Genomic DNA, 18,690 nt, shown 5'->3' with positions numbered 1-18,690 from the left:
AATCTGTGGGGGTCTGAAGTCCTTGGCCTCCATCCATAGTGCAGGAGGGAAGGTGGGAGTACAGAAGGTCAGGTACAGCTGTGGTGCCCTCACCAATGCTAAAACCCCTAAGAGGGCACCAGCCCAAGTCCTGGGTTTGGCTCTAGCCTGTGGTTGCTACCTTGCCACCAGGTTTACACCAGAGGTCTCAGGGCCAAATGGCTAGATTCGCACTATGCAATGCCTGTCTCCAAAACTGAGGAGCAGAAACTGCCCCAATAGCTAAGACTTCCTGGGATTTGAAGACAGTGTGAAGGTGTGTGTGTGGTGAGGGAGGGAATAGAAAGAGGAGGCCTAGAGATGCCTTGCAAAGGTCTGAGGGATGAGAAATCCTAGAGCACGAATCCCTCAAACTCAGACTCAGACTGCCTTCTTTCATAGCTCTAAATCTATATTCCAATCCAACCAGGCCTGGCTCTGTCAGCATTGGAGGCTGGCTGTTCTGGGCACTCACCTTTGCGCAATGATTTCTGAAGCAGGTGGTACAGGATCTGAGCTGCCTTCTGCTTGGCTTGGGGTTTGTGGGGCACCCTGGATGTAACCCTGACCCTTCTGGGGATAGAACAGGCCCCTCTCCCTCAAACCTCTGCTCATACTTCTTCTTGCTGAGCCCTTAGTCCAGAGGGCCTGAACCGGATAGGCCACTTTTGCCAAGGCTTCTCCTTCTTCAACAGGATTCTGGGTCATCTCTCCTGTTACTAGAGCCCTGACCCTACCTAGTGTAGAGGTCACAGGAGGTGTCAGGACTACAGAGGCTTCAGTGCAAGGGAAGCTTCGGGACAGACCTGAGCTCTTCCCATCTGCAGCTCACCTTCCCAAGACCAGGTGGGCTGAGGAGGGGAACACTAGGCCCTACAGGGCTTCTGAGAGGAGCTAGCTGGTGGTGCTGCTTTAGCAGTTTTCTCCTTGCAACAGGTATTGCTGAGTTGGGGTAGAGGTGGGAGGGTGAGACATGAGAGAACTAATGGGGCATGGTAGTTATTGATGCCCAGCCAACTATTAAACTAATTAAAACCATTTAAACTGTTAAGAAAATTTTCGTGGTTTTATTGTATCATGAGGCATTGAAACATCCGAACAAATCAATATCTGGGCGGTGAGGCAGCTGCTTTCTCCTTCACTTCTTTGGGTTACTAGAGCAACTTGTCAGTAGATTAAAAAAAAAAAAAAAAAGAGAGACAACCTTTTGCATTACTTAAGTCTTTCCAAGGCATGCGCTGGTACAACACAAACTTCTCCTGTCAGATGCAACTAGTCTAGCATCCAAACATCATGCACAACACCTCGGTAGCAGCAGCGCACTGCGCCCACTCCCACCGGGCCCTGCTCATTTGTGTACGATATTTGGAGCATCTGGAGGAGTGTGAATAGTACTGGGAAGAGGAGGGAGGAGGAAACAGCATTAGTGCCTGGCTGGGAGGAGGTCAGCCGAAGTTGTGCAGGGCAAGCCTGAACATGTCATTGGTGCAAACCCAAGCATCGTTGATGTTCTTTAATAGGAACATCTGGTGGAACCCCATGATGGGATCTTCATCGGCCTGTGAGGAGAGAGAAAATGATTCAGTATGGGGGCCAAGGAACAGGAAACGAGTTCAGTGGTAGGGTGACAAGGCAAAGAATGGTGATTTTGGGACCAGGCCCTACTGTCCTGGACTCAAATTCCAGTATAACCCCGGGGTACTTGTGAATGTGAATTAATATAATGTATGAAGCACTGCACTGGGCACATAGCAGTCTACAGACGGCAGCTCTCACTGCTATGTGCACTTAAACTGCAGAACAATTCACCAGTTAGCTACAGCAACAGAGCAGAGAACATACCTGCTTCTGAGCCCACGTCTTGGCATAAGTGATCAATTTGGAAAAGTTCTGCAGTGCTCACCATGTATCTTAGGGTATCTAAAAACTAAACAATCTTATTGTCTGATTACGCCAGTTAGTCCAATCAGGAGAAGCTACTGCTAATACTGACTGTGGTCAAGCATGTGAGAAAAGGCTCAAAACTGAGTTCACACTGTGATCACAGCTCCATGGGGAGAAAAAAACCAAAGCATTGCCATCAGGTGATCTGTTTCCTGCCACGTAATATATAATATCTGCAATGAAAAAAGAAAGGCAAGAGACCTCCGGCCAAACTACAGAAGACCAGGATGAGGCCTGGTTGAGGTATGAGCCCAGCTAACCAGCACTGTTGCTAACATCACTGGTTTTTCTGGGAATTATCATCAGCAAGGAGGCAAATCAGTCTTCTGGGGGCTCTGAGTTGAACAGAAACAACAGAAAGAACCTGAAGCCAGGTGGGAAGGGGCACCGCTTAGTGACCCCAGCCTGGAAAGTGGGCACAGAGCCCCTTGGGGAGAAATTCCCAAGGGCCTAGCTGAGCATAGGCTCTAGGCAAGGTGTCTTGAACAGGCAGGAGAAACTGACAGGAAAGCCTAGACCAGAAGGCAGGTCCCTCTGGGTCCACTGCAGAGGCCTAGGGGGCCCCTCCCCCAACCCTTGTATTGGATTCAGACAGCCCTGCCTAGCCTCAGGAGAGGCACGTGGGCCTATTATTCTGAGCCCCACCACGACACAGGCCCAGGAGGTTGGAACCTGGTCAACGGGCAGCCAATTTGTCCTGCTTTGGGAAGGGGGAGTAACTTTTTGGAAACCAAGAATCTGGCTTCAGTCTGCTGGAGCACAACAGGCAGGAGTTCCTGGAGAGTTCTTGGGGGGCTGAGGGGCCGCAGGAAGGCTTTGAGGATGACAGGTCTTGAGAAGGAGAAGGGAAAATGCAAAGAGAAGTAGGAGTTCCAGGAATCTGCTTTGCTCAGCAAGTAGAGGAGCCAGCAGCCAGCTCAGGGAGTGGCAGCATGGACTCCAGTGCTACTCAGCACCCAGCTGGCCCGTCCAGGGTCAGCTGCCCACAGAAGGCCCAACTGCACCTCGCAGTGGTGTGAAGGCTAAGTAGCTTGGCATCACAGCCCCATCCTACTCCTAGACCTCTTGCCCCTTTTCCGAAAAGGCTCTACACCAGTGCTTTCCAATAGAACTTTCTGCAGTAACAGAAATGTTCCATGTCTGCACTGGCCAATAGTTAGCCACAAGTAACTATGAGCACTTGGAATATGGCTATATGACTGAGGAACTATATTTTAATTTTATTTCATTTTAATTAATGTAATTTAAAAATCACCACATGTGGCTGATGGCTATTGTACTGAACCACGCAGCTCTAGACAGTCACTTTGTCTGGGTGTCCTTTGATAAGTAGGTCACATCCCAGGGAAGGCAGGGGTGCAGGGCTCTCCTCTGCCTGCCCACGCTTCCCCAGCAGCACTATTACCTTGAGCTGGCCCACAACCATGCTAATGATGCAGCTGTCTGGCGTGGGCTGATGGTCCTGTGCCGTGATGCTGTGCTGGATTTTCTGGAATGGAAGGCTCTGCAAGAGAAAGAGTGGGCAGTGGGCTGCAACCAGCAGGATGGGGAAGGAGCTGCCTGCAGCCCTGCCCTGGCCCTTACTTACAGACAACTTCTCCACAATGGCAGCTTTCCCCTGGAATTGCTGTCCTTCCCACGTAAGGCATGACGCGTCAATCTGGAAACCAGGAAACCCGGAGTCAGAGCCTCAGAGCACAACGAGTATCTCTGAGGCCCTGAAAAGAGTCTTGCTTGGGGAAATGAGTCCACACTTCAGTTTCCCTGTCTGTAAAGGGAACTGAAGGTAGCTTCCAAACTTTATACTATTAATAACTTCTTTAATTACACCCCATCGCCCCAGAGCCCAAGCTCTGAAAGACTATCTAACAAAACACAAACTTATTAAGTAAGTTCATTTCCTAGTTTTTATTCACAAAGTCATAAAGCCTCTGATGTGCACGAGCCCCAGGCTGGCCATATGTGGCCAGGGCTCAGCTAAAAGCCATCCTGCTGCATGGTCAGTTAGTACCAGTCCCAGAGAGGCCATCAGAAATAACCTGGAGGGACCGGCCCCGTGGCTTAGTGGTTGGGTGCATGCGCTCCGCTGCTGGCGGCCCGGGTTCGGGTCCCGGGCGCACACCAACGCACCGCTTCTCCGGCAACGCTGGGGCCGCGTCCCACATACAGCAACTAGAAGGATGTGCAACTATGATATACAACTATCTACTGGGCTTTGGGGGAAAAAAGGAGGAGGATTGGCAATAGATGTTAGCTCAGAGACGGTCTTCCTCAGCAAAAAAAAAGAGGAGGATCAGCACAGACGTTAGCTCAGGACTGATCTTTCTCAAAAGGAAAAAAAAAAAAAAGAAATAACCTGGAAGCATTCTATGTTGATGATCATCTCTAGATCCCAGGCTGAGTTCCACTGAGGGGCAACCATGGGGGCACCCATGGGGTCAGGGAAGGCTGGAGGCTGATAATGCTTCCCAAGGCCTAGCGTGGGACCTTTACTACCAGTAACATGCAACCCACTAGCATCATCCCCTCCTCTCTAGATCTTCCCAGCCACAGCATTAGGCGCAGAACTCTAAAGTGCCTCTGCTACTTACCAGCTGTGACTTTAGGCACGTTACTTATTTTTCTGAGTCTCAGTTTCCTGATCTTCAAAGGGGATGTGATTAGGATTATTTGAAATGACACACATAAAGAGCTTTTTTTTAGGATCTCGCTAACTCTCTTCTCTGGGTCAGGCCCGCTTTAAATGATTTTAAGAAGCAATAATGCAGGGGCCGGCCTGGTGGCGTAGTGGTTAAGTTTGCGCATTCCACTTCGGTGGCCCGGGGCTCACAGGTTTGGATCCTGGGTGCGGACCTACGCACAGCTTGTCAAGCCATGCTGCGGCAGCATCCCATATACAAAATGGAGGAAGACAGGTGCAGATATTAGCTCAGGGGTGATATTCCTCACCAAAAAAATCCCAAAAAAACAAAAAAACAACTTACTTAAAAAAAAAAAGGAAGCTATAATACAGGAGTGCTAGGATCCTGGAATCAGATCATTTCAAGTTTTAAAAATTCTCTATCCGGGGCCAGCCCGGTGGCACAGCGGTTAAGTGTGTGTGCTCCGCTTCGGCGGCTCGGGGTTCACAGGTTCGGATCCCGGGCATGTACCCACACACTGCTTGTTAAGCCATGCTGTGGCGTCATCCCATATAAAATAGGGGAAGATGGCCATGGATGTTAGCCCAGGGCCTATCTTCCTCAGCAAAAAAGAGGAGGATTGGCATTGGATGTCAGCTCAGGGCTAATCCTCCTCACAAAAAAAAAAAAAAAAAAAAAAATTCTCTGTCTATGATAATGACAAATAATACCTGTGCTGGATTTGGCCTTCCACTGGTAAGAGCTCTTTCTTCCCTCCACAATTTCTGAATGGATTCTGAATTTTTGGAGGGAGACACAGAAGAGTTTGACCACAGCCCAGTCAGGCTCTGAGGCTATGCTGGATGACTCCTATCATTCTTGTTCTGGGCAGACCTGCTAGGCATGGCCTGATCAATCACATTTCTGTGACTGAGTCTTGGGCAGGGTCAAATACAAGTAGCTATTGGTGTATATGAACACCATTAAAATAGCAGCAAACAATGCCTGCATAGAAGGGTTTCTCAAAGGACATACCACCCTCCCTGAGCTAACCCCATTTGTTTCCCATAAGCATTCAGAAGCTTTTGGCTCCCAAAAGGAAGCCAGACCTGGGGCATCCAGGAGAGCTCAGCTGTACACTGATGGTGATCATGGCTGCTGCCTCCAGAGGGCACCATGAGCCCTAACCTCTGCCTGCTGCTGCCCAGTCTGGAACAGAGACACTCCCAGGACCATGGAATGACCAGCCCAGAACACCCTGCCCAGGGTACCAGGATCTCCACTCTTGTGGAAGATGACAGAAAAAAATGTGCAGACCAGGTAGTTGGGCCAGGCCTCAGGCCCCCTCTCCCATGGACAGAAGCTCAGATAGAAGGGTGCAGCCAAATCCAGGTGAGGGCTGCCAGAACTTGTGAACTGGACACACTGGCCCAACACCTGAATTGATCACCTGGGGTCCCATTCCAGCCCTAGAGCTGGAGACTTACATAAATTGCGCCTAGTTGGGTTCTGTCGTTATCAAATAACTGGTAGTAATGTTGAATGAAGCTGGATCCAATCTGCTCCCAAATTGGCTTGTCTCCCATTCTGGAGCGTCACCCGGCCTCCTTGAGACCTGCAAGACCAGCAAGACAGGGAGGAAAGTGTTGGTACTGCAAGAGCAGGAGGTAGCCAGCTGCTGTCTCTTCACTGACCTTCACTCCTCTCTGGCATCCTCCAGCAGGGAGTTCTTTGCTGAGGTCCATTCTCCCAGGGAACATGGAGAGGCCCTGGGGAACTGGTAGGAGACCCCTCCCAATATAGACCAGTGCAGGGAGCCCAGAGGTAGACCAAACTCAGCCCCTCCTTTGAGGAGCTCTGGTTGATGAGACAGAGGGATGCCAGGGTGGTAAAGAACACAGAATCAGTGCTGAGGGTGGAGCCAGGACAAAGGAAGGTCAGAGCAGCCCCTTCAATGCCCAATGAAGGGATGGGCCTTTAAAGAGGAGCTAAGCACTCTCTCCTTATCTTTTCATTTAATCCTCTCAACAACCTGCAAGGCTAGAGTTATTGCTATTCTTCCCACCTTGTAGGCCAGGAAGTACTGATGTCTGTGTGTGGAGTGTCTTCTATTGTAGCCCTCAGCTTCCCCCCGGACGCCATCCTGTGGGACTCAGCACTCAGTCCCTCAACACTGCTCCAGGGCTTTACTGGCTGGTGGAGGAAGACCCACTTGGGCGGGTCGGGGGGAGGAGATGGCTCCTCAAGGCCCCACTTGCAACAAAACAGCAAGTGACCCCCACCTTAGTCTTAAGGGGGCAGTTTACTTCTTTGAGGCCAGGTGACACCTAGCTTGGCCCTTTCTGGGGAATTTCTTCATTGATGGGGGTGACCCCTTCAGAGTTGGGGACATGAGTTCAGAGGATCACAGAGTAATAGTGGGGAGGGGAAATGGAGGCTGTGAGGGGGAAACATGTCATCTCTTCATATCCTCCATCCCAGCACTGCCTCCATTGGAAGGGGCTGCCTTTCTCTGGTCTCTGAGGGGGAGGGCAGTTCCCCTCCCAGCTACAGATGCCACAGTCCCAAGGGTGCCTGATGGAAAAACCCAAGCCCCAGAAAAGAGCCACTCTGGCTTTCCTAGGCCCCTCCTAGGTAGGGAAGCCCACATCTCACCACAGAATCCCATGATAGCAGACCACGTGTTGTTCTATAGTTGTCTCTGACTGTAGAGGACCCCCTCTCTCCTGATAACAGGGCTGAACCAAAGCAGTGAGGAGGTAGGTTTGACCCCATTAGACAACCATTAGCAGTGGTGGGATCTGATACAAGTCACTGGCCTTCTTAGGGCCTCAGCCTCCTTCTCTGTAAAATGGGAGTGTCACCCCGATGTTGCCAGCAGTTGTGAAGCCTCACTAAGGGAATCCGGTAAAGCCCTCGGCTCAACATGGTAAGTGCTAGTTAGCTCCAGTCTCTGTGATCTCACCCAAAAGGCCAGATGAGCCAGTCGGCAGGGGCAGTGTAGGGGAGCAGTTGCTTATCTCCAATCCAGCCAATCTCCCAGCCTGTGACCAACACTCTAGCCAATGAGGGGCCAGGAAGCTGAGCCAGCTTTATTTTAGGTCCCCTAGGAGGTGGTGGCACTAAAAATAGCTCAGTGCTGGGATGACTAAGAAATGTCCAGGAAAGTCTAAAACAAGCCGAGGAGAAAGCTTGGACTCGGCCACGCCTGCAACATAGGAACACAAAGTGTGTCCTAGTTCATACACACTCTGCCAAGAAACAAATGAACAAGTGGGAAAACCATAGGATAACTGCTAGTCTCAGCTGCTCTGTCTTGGTCACATTTCCATGGGGTCAGACTGTGGTTGTACCCACACACAAACCTGGATTACCAGAGGCAGGGCACAGCCTGGCATCTCCCATTTTTGTCCCTTCCATTCTAGTATTCACTATGCTTGGCTCACTCACTGTGGCCTGACTCCATTGCATCTTATCCCCCACCCCAGCCTTGCCCAGACCCTGAGAGCTCTGGGGTAGGGGGAAAGATGGAGGAATGGATGAGGGCCATCTCTCCTGCCCTTGGCAAGGATGACAGCCTTCAGGGAGGGTCTTGGAGAAAGAGTATGCCAGTCAGAAGAAACAACATAAGCAAATGTCTGGGGGCACGAAAAGAGATAAAGGCAGGAAACTGGGAAGCTGGAGATGGAGGGTGAAGGGAACTAAGGCTAAAAGCTGATGCAAAGACAAGAAAAGTGCCACCAAGTGGTGGGATGGTGAGGTAGAGGAAGTGTGGGGTGTTTTTTCCTTTTTCAACATTGTTCTTAACAGTGTGATAACTTGCTAATACAAAAACTACTTGGCAGAGGTAGTGGTGAAGTGAAGAGGGTGAAGGGATAAAGGGACAGAAGAGTCCTCTGGTCCAGTAGGGTGGGTCAGGGCAGAGTGATCTCTCCTGAGGAAAAGGATAGCTCAGGGGCTCCCAGAAAGTGTGAGAAGGAACCTTCAAAACTATGTGAATTGAGGCCTTTGCTTTAAAGATGCCAAGTGGGGCCCCTGAAGCCGATACCAACCTCATTTGAGGCCTGCTTGACCCTGATGTGTTTATTTCCACGGGATGATCACAAGAGCCATGTGGTCAGATGCCACTGTTATCCCACTAAACAGGTGGGAAAACTGAGGTTCAGCGACGTGGGGAGTCTTGCCCCAAGTTCATCCAGTACATCAGTGCTGACACTGGGTCCTCTGGTTGAGGCCAGTGCTTTCTTTCTGCTACCTTTGCATCCCTGAGCTCTAAACCACAAAGCTCACCAAGTCCCTCCCCTGTAACAGCCTTGCCTTTGGATTAAAGGCCAAACCCCTTAAGCTCCACAGGTGGCCATCCATACCTGTCCCAGCCTCTCCAGCCATTCTCTCCTACTTTGATCCAGCTTCACACACCAACACACCAGAACTCACTCAGTGCTTGTTCCCTGTGTTTTTTGCACAAGTGAGTCCTCCTGCAGAGATGCCCTACCTCCCCTCATCTGCCTGGTCAGTCCCTGCTCTTCCTTCAAATTGCTGTTCAGACCCCACTTATTTAGGGATTCCTTCCCAGACTCAAATGTTGACCCCCAACCCCATGTGCAAACCACATCAACACACCCAGTGCCCGCCTCCTCCACCTAAACACTGTAGCTCTGGGCTGTGAGGATTCTAGTGTGATTTTTGCCACCCCCTAAATTCCTCCTTCCTCCATCTCCCAGCACAGAGTGTGGCCCAGCCAACTACAGGACTTACAGTCTCTGACTCTAAATCTCTTACAAAGCTTTTAACTCATGGCTGGGAGACAGCATTCCTGAGTTCAGAAAAAGAAGCAGGGTGCAGAATCTCCCTCCCATCTCCATGCAATACAAGGGAGGGGTCTGGGCCAGGCTGGGAGGATGTTCCCCAGGATGGCCAGCAAGCCCTGACCTTGTTTCTAATACAGTTACTGTGGAAAAAACAGCCTGGAAAGAAACAAAATGCCAAGGCTCAGAGGCAGCCTCACATCAGATTGGGGACTGACCTTCATGATGGCTTCTCCTACAGCTCTTCCGAGAGGGCCGCTGACCACGCCATCTCCTGCTTCACCCCAACAGTCCGCAGGCTGACTGAGGCCAGGCTCCTCGAGGAGCAGAAATGACCTCGATGACCTCTCGCCCACTGAGCATCAGCCTTCACTGACCCTTAGGTCTCTGTGGGTGCAAAGACCCTCTAAGAATGTCTCAAAAACTGTGGCCCTCTCCCAATAATTTTGCAAAGAAGCAGAGATACCCCAGACTTGTGAATAATTTCAGGTTTTTCACACTCCCTGAGGTTCAGTCATAGACCCCAGGTTAAAACCTCTGGTCCAGGAGATCCCATTAGGCAACAAAAAAATTTCATTTTTATCCTCAAATTCTGAGACAGTGTTTCCAGGAACAAAACTTGAAATAGCAGTGTCCAGCTGATAACATCTCATTTTCACTAACGTGTATTAAGTGTAGAAATGTGCTAAGGGCTTTACATGCATTTGTTCCTAACACCCTGAGTCAACACCCATGTTAGAGATGAGCAAAATGAGGATCAGTGATGTTAGCTAACTTGCTCAAGGTCACTAACCTAATAGATGGTAGAACTGGATGGAACCAGGTTTACTGGAGTCCTGAGCCAGGACTCCCAGTGACAATTCATTTGGAGATAAAAATGAACAGCACCTAGGGCTGAAGCCCCAATCTCTGACCTTGGCTTTCTCAGACAGGGGCAAGATAGGCCTGAACCAGGGCTTCTGTCTCCAAACAAAGGCGCCAGTCAGATTTTTACACCAAACAATAGGCGTTTTCATGGGGGATGATCTCATACTTTTCCGAAACCTTCAAAGTCACAACTCCGTTCTACCACCTCAGCAAAGCAGAGATAGATCCTGGCCTAGCTGGACCTGGGGCAAGGACTAGGGCAGGAGAGAGATGGGGAAGAGGACGTCACTAACTTCAGACTGATACACAGAAAGAAGGTCAAATGTTTGAGGGCCCATAACTGAGGCCCAGAGGGGATGCCAGTAGATGTGCCAAGCATGTAATGGGGTCCTTGAAATTGGCACCAACTGTGGCCATTACCCTCACACCGACTGTCTGCCAGGCCTCAAACAGCCCTGGAGCATAGAGGCTGGGAAGGACTCTTTCAACAGGTGGGATTGACAGCCAATCCTGGCTTAAACCTCTCAGGGCCAGAGCATAGGCGTGTATTGTGGGGAAAGAAGGGGAATGTGGTAGGATGCAACCAGACAGGAAGACACTACAGGCTGCCTGTCCTTCAGGAACAAACTACTCTTCTGATTTCATGGTCTGAGGGGTGCTGTGTATCGTGTCCTATGGCCCTCCAATGACTTCTCTTCCCAGTCTCCATTGACAAAGCCTCAAACACTTATCCTGCCTTCAAGGCCCTGGGTGACCTGCCCTCCTGGCTGTCCAACGTCGACTCCTGCCACCCACTCTCCCCCATCCTCCGCAGCCACTCTGGGCATTTTCCTGTTTCTAGAACATGCTGAGCCTATTCTCACCTGAGGGCTTTGCAACTGTTGATCCTTCTACCTGGATCTCCCTTCTCCCTAGATCTTCGTGTGTCTGGCCCCTTGTCACCTATGTGTCAGCTCAAACATCACCTTCCCCTAAACACCTTCCCTCACCATTCAGTCTAAAGTAGCCACCCAGTTACTCATTTCACCATCCTGTATTGTTTTCTTAGGACTTGTCACTGCAAGAGATTGTCACACTTACATATTTGTTTAGAGTGCGTCTTCCTGACCGGGGCACCCCTGTTCCCATGGTGCCTGGCTCAACCCTCAATAACTATTTGTTGACTAAGTCCATGAATGCCTAGGAGCCTGGGCTGCGAGACCAGCCCTTCTTCTCTGGTGGAAGAGTGAGTTCTGAGCAAACCCCACACAATTTAAGTGGCCAAATGACCCACTTCCCCTCCATCCACACCTTCTGTCCAAGTTGCCAGGAAACAATCCTTTGTCATCTACCCAGCCATCTGCCTACCTGAGGCATGTGGCAAGTGAAGCTCGGCCCCAATCCTGGTCACCTGAGGGCAGCTGTGGCTGAACAACAGGCACACAACCCCTCCCCCGAAAGCCTGGCCTCTAACTCCTGCTCCTCCTCTCCCTCATGGTATGACCCTCTGACCCTGTCTCCTCATCAGTAATTGTGGGGATGTTAAAGGCAATCAACTGAGGGTATAAAGCAGGACCAGCTGTAAGGAGTCACTGTCAGGTCCTAGAGGAACACTAGCTCAAGAGCTAGGAAGAAGGCGGGTACCTCAGCCTCCTGTAGGGATGCCACATCATGGAGTAGCCTCAAGCCAGGACTGGCAACTGCCTAGTCCACCACTCCCCTGCCTGAAGTGTGGAGAGAAATCAGCCAAGGTCTGGTACACGGATGGCTGGTCAGGACAGAATCCTTTCCTGGGGCAGACCCCTGAAAGTCTAGGTGCCCCCAGCACCCTGAGGGCCTCTTCCTCTCCTTCTGCTTGGAGGGAGGACTCCAGAGCCTTCAGGCTGCCCTGGCTGGCCCAGAAGCTGAATCCTGAGACCTGCATTATGATCTCTCTGCTCCACACTTAGTCCCTGAGTAGCCTCCCTAGGCTCAGAGATTTCTGGGGCCCCTGTCCTGGACAGCTCCCATCTATGAACTTGCTGGTTAGGTACACAGGGACTTGGATCCCCCAGTGGGGCCTGAAGTCCCTAAGTAACCACACCCCCCATCTGCCACCACCACGCCTGGCCAATACCGCCATGAAACTCCAAGACTGAGATGAGCAGGGTAATAAAGGGATGAATACGGAGTCCCCAGGGTGGTGAAAGGAACGCCTCCTGTAAGCCAAAAACAGTTACGTGTGTTCTCGCATTTGAGCCTCACAGCCCTGTAAAGCTGGTATGACTATCATCACTTCGTAGATGAGGAAACCAAAACTTCAAGAGGTTAAGAAAGAATTCAAGACCACACAAGGCCACTGGCATAGCAAGCATTAAAATGTCCACGAAATTGGCCTGGACTGGAACAGGTGAGAGCCAATGTCAAGTAGCAGAAAGCATATAGGTGGCAAAATGAGATGGTGAAGAATGGAGCTCAGGCCCTTTCTTCCCCTCTGAAATCAGCAAGCTCCATGCCCCTCAGGACACAAAGCCCCCAAGTGTGTTCTAAGCAGGTGAAAGCAGATTTACACCATAGGGACAACTGAGAACTTGCATTCTCCTGGGCCTGAAGCAACCTCTGCAAAGTCTCTACACACAAACACCCTTGCAGAGGGCAGCAGCTTATGCCCTGGTGAGACCCAGTGACTTCAAGGAGTTATCTGAGGCTTTAAGAAACAAACACTTCAGAATTCCCCCAGTTTATGGGCCGGCCCTGTGGCTTAGCGGTTGAGTGCGTGCGCTCCGCTGCTGGCGGCCCGGGTTCGGATCCCGGGCGCGCACCGACGCACTGCTTCTCCAGCCGTGCTGAGGCTGCGTCCCACATGCAGCAGCTGGAGGGCTGTGCAGCTGTGACATGCAGCTGTCTACTGGGGCTTTGGGGGAAAAATAAATAAAAATTAAAAAAAAAAAAAAGAATTCCCCCAGTTTATTGAGGCAAACAGCCCTCAGTTCCTCAGTTCCCAGGTACTCTGAACACACCCCTCTCATGAGGGGAGTTCTCCTTCTCCAGGGTAGCCCCCTCTCCAGCCTGGGGGCTTAGGGAGTTGGTACACAGCAGGCACCAATAACGAATAAGAAGTAAGGCCCAGGGCAGTGAGAGGAAGTTCTCAGCCACAGCAGGTCAGCCTGAGGTGGGAGCCCTGGGGCCAGTGAGCAGGACCACCCCCAGCCCTCTTGCATCTCTCCTCCCTAGCCACTAAGACACTTCCCCAGTCACATCAAGACCTAAACAAAGGATTCTTTCTAGAAAGACATATTCCAGCTGATAGAGTGAGAAGGGGGAAGGTGCTACCAAGACTTGGTGGTTGGGGTGCTGACCAGAATGATCATATCACATAGGCCTGGAAGTCACTTCAGGGATAACCCACATGCTGCCCCTCTCAGGGAGGAAGTCAAGAATTTCTGCCACTGGCTGGCCTGGTGGCATAATCTTTAAGTTTGGCACGCTCTGCTTTGGTGGCCTGGGGTTTATGGGTTCAGATCCTGGGCATGGACCTACACCACTCATCAAGCCACGCCGTGGCGGCGAACCACATACAAAATAGAGGAAGATGGCCACAGATGTTAGCTCAGGGCCACTCTTCCTCATCAAAAAAAAAGAACATCTGCCACATATGGTCAAAGCTAGAGAATCATCAGAGCTGGGTAAGGGGTAGCCAACTCAAATCCAACTCCAAACCCAAAAGCATCTTCAAATGGCCCATCAGAAAAAATTAACTTAGGGCCGGCCCCGTGGCTTGGAGGTTAAGTGCGCACACTCCGCTACCGGCGGCCCGAGTTCGGATCCCAGGCACGCACCGAGGCACCGCTTCTCCGGCCATGCTGAGGCCGCGTCCCACATACAGCAACTAGAAGGATGTGCCACTATGACATACAACTATCTACTGCGGGCTTTGGGGGTAAAAAAAAAAAAAAGGAGGAGGATTGGCAATAGATGTTAGCTCAGAGCTGGTCTTCCTCAGCAAAAAGAAGAGGATTAGCATGGATGTTAGCTCAGGGCTGATCTCCCTCACAAAAAAAAAAAGAAAAGAAAAAATTAACTTAAAAAAAAAACAACAAAAACTCACCAGGAGGTTCAGCTCAATGCCAGCCCATAGAAATCCTGCCCAACTTTCAAAGTCCATCCTGTGGAAAACTTTTTAGATCCACTCCCCTCTCTCCAAAAGGACTATTTCCTTTCATCTCTGGAGAGAGTGCCTCTGTGTCTCACTCTGGGAAGATGTCCCAATAGGTGCCACTCCAGGAGCACTGGGCACTTAAATAAAAGTGACCTGAGAGGGTCTCAGTCAAAGGGACAGAAGCCACAAACCCAGGCTCCAGGCAAGGAATGGGAAGGCCACAGACCACATAATGCTGGTGAGATTCCCAGGCACTGGGAGAACACTCAGCAGAGAACCTTGGGGGACAAAAGAGCAGGCTGTAGAAAACAGCAGCTAGACTCTACAGCCATAGCAATTTGAAGTGGTGACAGCCTCGCTCAAGGGACCCCAGACCTTCCTGGGCCCACTATCCAGAGGTACATCTTACTCTGTGGTTCCTGCCAGACACCACAGAGGAGAGTGTGCTCACTAACAGCCTTTCCTCCTAGGTGGTCTAATCATTCAGAAGCCCCCTTTTCTGTGCCGGACCAAGAGCCCCTATAGGTCTCTTCAACTTAGCCCTCAGCACATAACAGCAACATTACCCCTATATCCCCCACTATTGTTACCGCCTTTCCCCAGCACCAGGACTTGATAGGATTCATTTTTCTACCTCCAGTCTCAGCCCAGAGCCTGATACACAGAAAGGGCCCAAACAATGGCTGGTGAATAAAACTGATTGTTGGTGAGAAAGGAGAAAAAAATAATTTCAGGCGAGATACTAATGCCTCAGTAAGGGAATCCTAGAATTTTTTAATATAAGGTGACTTCTAGTTCTAAAATTTGAGAATTCCATCTCTCTCAAATCATTCATCCCATCCCAACCCATCAACAGCAAAGACAGCACAATAAAGTGAGATGCGGCTCAGAGAGGGGAGCTGGGCTCCATGGCAATAAGGCACCTAGTTTTGAGCTGGTTGAGAACTCAGGGATCCTCACACCCTGCCCCCATGCTTATGCAGCCACATTCCCAGTGCCCCCTGCCAGGCTCCACTTCCCAAGACAACCCTACACGAATAGAGGGTGCAGACAGACTCTGGAGAACCTCGGGGTTCACCTCTTATCTGTTAGACTCAGATGGCCTGCCAAGTTCCAGAAAGGTCAGACTTCTGGAGTTCACGATGCCTAGCAATGACACCAGACACAGAACTTACAGGGAACTTCTAGAAGATTGGAAGGAGAAGAAGGGACCTGAATTCCTCCTACTCCTAGGTAACCTTCAAAAATGAACAGTATCGGGCTGGCCCCATGGCTTAGCGGTTGAGTGTGCGTGCTCCGCTGCTGGCGGCCTGGGTTCGGATCCCGGGTGCGCACCGACGCACCGCTTCTCTGGCCATGCTGAGGCCGCGTCCCACATGCAGCAACTAGAAGGATGTGCAACTGACATACAGCTATCTACTGGGGCTTTGGGGGAAAAAATAAATGAATAAATAAAATTATTTAAAAAAAAAAAGAATGAACAGTATCTTTTTGACTTTGAAGAAAATCGTTGTAGTGAAGCCACCTAAGGCCTTGGAATGTGCAAACTAATCCATAACCATAAGCCCAGCTCACCAGAAACCCGTGTCCTAGAAAGAATCAATACAGACAATCTAGAGATGGTCTTAAAACAACTGCTTCTAGGGCCGGCCCCGTGGCTTAGTGGTTAGGTGTGCGCGCTCCGCTGCTGGCGGCCCGGGTTTGGATCCCCGGGCGTACCCCGAGGCACCGCTTCTCCGGCCATGCTGAGGCCGTGTCCCACATACAGCAACTAGAAGGATGTGCAACTATGACATACAACTATCTACTGGGGCTTTGGGGGAAAAAATAAATAAAAATTAAAAAAAAAAAGAAAAAAGCATGAACTTTAAAAAAAAAAACAAAAAACAACTGCTTCTAGCACTAAGAGATTCCACCACGCGGATCCAATGTGTGTCCTGTGGGTAGTCCCTCTGTTGCCCACTTCGACTGGCAAATCAGGCCTCTCTTGAGCCTGCTGAATGAACCTGACTGCCATGTGCTCTTGGGCCAGGATGTGGACTAAGAGGATTGACTTCAGAGAGAAGGCAGGTCCTGATGAGGCAATGTGGACAGATCCTTGCCTGTCCTCGTTAACCAGGCAGAATGCTAGACAGAGCAATTTAACTGCAGGAAAACTTCCAAGGCTAGAGCCCAATGACCAGAAAAACATCACCTGGGGAAATACTCAGGGAAAAAAAATAGTTGAGGTGGTCGCTTTCTGTATCATAGGCCTAACTCAACTCTCCTAAGAGACCTGCTTGCTGCTGAGGCCAGGTCTGCAAAAACTTAGCTGCTTCTTTAGTCCCTGCAAGAACTGTGGCTCAGAAGCCACTATGGGTCAGAGGAATCAAGGCTTGACAAGCTGTCTCTTTCCAAAACCCCATGGTTTTCTCTGGACTGGTCCCTTAATTTATCATCACTCAATCAGAAGTGACTTTACAAAGCCTGTCAGAAGACTACTCTTTTTTGTGTGTGTGAGAAAGATAAGCCATGAGCTAACATCCAATATCAATCCTCCTCTTTTTTTGCTGAGGAAGATTGGCCCTGAGCTAACATCCGTGCCCATCTTCCTCCACTTTATATGGGACGCCGCCACAGCATGGCTTGACAAGCAGTGTGTTGGTGCAGGCCCGAGATCAGAACCTGTGAACCCCGGGCCGCTGAAGTGGAATGCGCTCACTTAACCGCCTGCACCACCAGGCGGGCCCCAGAAGGCTACTCTATGGCTAGCTACTCTTCTCCCAGAACTCACTGGGGTCCCTGGAACCATCAATAAGGGCAATTTCCCAAGGCCCAACCAGCTTCCTGCCTGTCCATGGGCCACTCCAGCTGTTGAGAAGTCAGCAAGCAAGGGAGGCCTGACTTGCTGCAGCTTTCAGCTCTAGTTCTACCACCCAGGCTTCAGAAGGGCCCCACAGAGTCAATCTGAGCCCCACAGCCCAAATGTGCCCCTCTCCCCACGTCCCTTCCAGCAGAGCCTCTCCTTTGGCACTGGGCTCATGGATCTCAGCCCTGGATTCTACTTCCCTCTGCATTAAATCCCACCTTATCACCATCGCTCTTATGAAATCACCCTCCTCTGTGAGAGAAGGGCAGATGACTCTGGGAGGGGCAGATGAGAGGATTAGGCTGTATCGAAGAGATCCAGTAATGTGTTGGGTGCTCACACATCCAACCTCACTTCCTTGGCTTCCTTTTTCCCTTCCTCCACTAACACGATTTGGCCAACCTGCCCACAGCTAGGACCTGGTCACTGATACAGGAGCGGAGGCTGAGCCTACCAGCCTGGAGCCGCCTCATCGCATCAAGCCAGATCCTCCAAGGCTGGCCAGGGGTGAAGTCTCACGTGGAACCCCCTCCCGCCAGAGATTCCCTGACCCTGCCCTCCACGCAGGAGAACCTACGCACGAGTTCCATAGAGTGTGTGTGTGGGGGGGGGTTCGTGCACTCCCAGCGGGCAAACAAGCAGGAGAACGTTCACCTACATCCTAGCCGAGCTACAGTCGGGAACCGGGTGACGGTCCTAAGCCCGAGCTGCGGCAGGCGAGCGCCCTTACCCAATGCTGACTCCGGAGCGGGCTGGGTGGCGCTTGCCCATCCCCGGATCCTTCGCAGGCAGGTGGCAGGACGTGGGGCTGGGGTCCGCCCCCTAGCCGCCTGCAGAGCTTGCGGGATTCGGGCAGGCCGGACTAGGCCAGACGGGGCGGGGCCCGAAGAGCCCCATCCGGGTGGTCCAGACCAGAGAAAAAGGCCCAGCCCAGCGCAGACCGGTGCACCCGCTAGGGGCACAGTACAGCCCGCACAGGCGCCTGGCTGTCTCTTTCAGAGTTTCCCCTAGCCGCCGCCTCACAGGACCGGCGGGAGGCGGAGCCGCGCGCGACACATGGCCCCGGCCCCGCGCGGCTTCGGGCCGCCGGGGGAGATGGGGGGGTGGGAAGGAGGGGCGGCCCGGGAAGTCGCAGCGAAGGCTCCAGGCAGCCCGGAGCGGGGCTCCTGCGGCCCGGCCCCAGGCCCGGCGCGCTAGCCTCGACACTCACCCGAGGGGCTGGCACGATGGCGGCAGCGGCGGCGGCAACCCAGCGCGGTCTGCGACCGACTGTCCCTTCCCCCCTGCCTTCCCTCGCCACCCCGCTGCACTCTGGGAAACGCAGTCCCCTCGCGCTCCTTTCTGGAACGGTGCGCCAGGAGAAAACTACAGTTCCCGGCGTACTATGCGCCAAGGCCCAGGCACGGTCCGCAGCGCGGGAGGTGAGGCTAAACCAAGGGAGGAAGGCTGCTGGGGCGAGCCCCTGAG

At 51.7% G+C, this 18,690-nt stretch overlaps 1 protein-coding gene across 2 annotated transcripts; it reads right to left on the bottom strand.

Moving 5' to 3' along the window:
* Positions 1 to 1,063: 1,063 nt before the first annotated feature.
* NUTF2 (nuclear transport factor 2) lies at positions 1,064 to 18,534 on the bottom strand. Of its 2 annotated transcripts, none has more exons than XM_058528070.1 (5): positions 18,434 to 18,534; positions 6,071 to 6,198; positions 3,551 to 3,622; positions 3,368 to 3,466; positions 1,064 to 1,577 (listed from the first exon to the last, which is right to left on the bottom strand). In XM_058528070.1, exons 2-5 carry the CDS (start codon positions 6,167 to 6,169, stop codon positions 1,464 to 1,466), a joined length of 384 nt encoding a protein of 127 aa, XP_058384053.1. In that variant the 5' UTR covers positions 6,170 to 6,198; positions 18,434 to 18,534; the 3' UTR covers positions 1,064 to 1,463. The 2 variants fall into 2 exon arrangements, with proteins under 2 accessions (XP_058384053.1, XP_058384054.1); XM_058528071.1 differs by lacking the exon at positions 18,434 to 18,534 and adding an exon at positions 9,610 to 9,746.
* Positions 18,535 to 18,690: the final 156 nt, after the last annotated feature.

This window comes from Diceros bicornis, chromosome 32 (assembly GCF_020826845.1).
Source record: "Diceros bicornis minor isolate mBicDic1 chromosome 32, mDicBic1.mat.cur, whole genome shotgun sequence".
Lineage (NCBI taxonomy): Eukaryota > Metazoa > Chordata > Mammalia > Perissodactyla > Rhinocerotidae > Diceros > Diceros bicornis.
This window is presented reverse-complemented; position numbering and strand designations above follow the sequence as displayed.

Coding starts and splice junctions, on each gene's coding strand:
- NUTF2 (XM_058528070.1), bottom strand. CDS start 6,169: ATGGGAGACAAGCCAATTTGGGAGCAGATTGGATCCAGCTTCATTCAA. Junction 3,623..6,070: donor CCCAACTAGGCGCAATTTAT/GTAAGTCTCCAG, acceptor CCTGGTTTCCAG/ATTGACGCGTCATGCCTTAC. Junction 1,578..3,367: donor TGGTTGTGGGCCAGCTCAAG/GTAATAGTGCTG, acceptor CTCTCCTCACAG/GCCGATGAAGATCCCATCAT.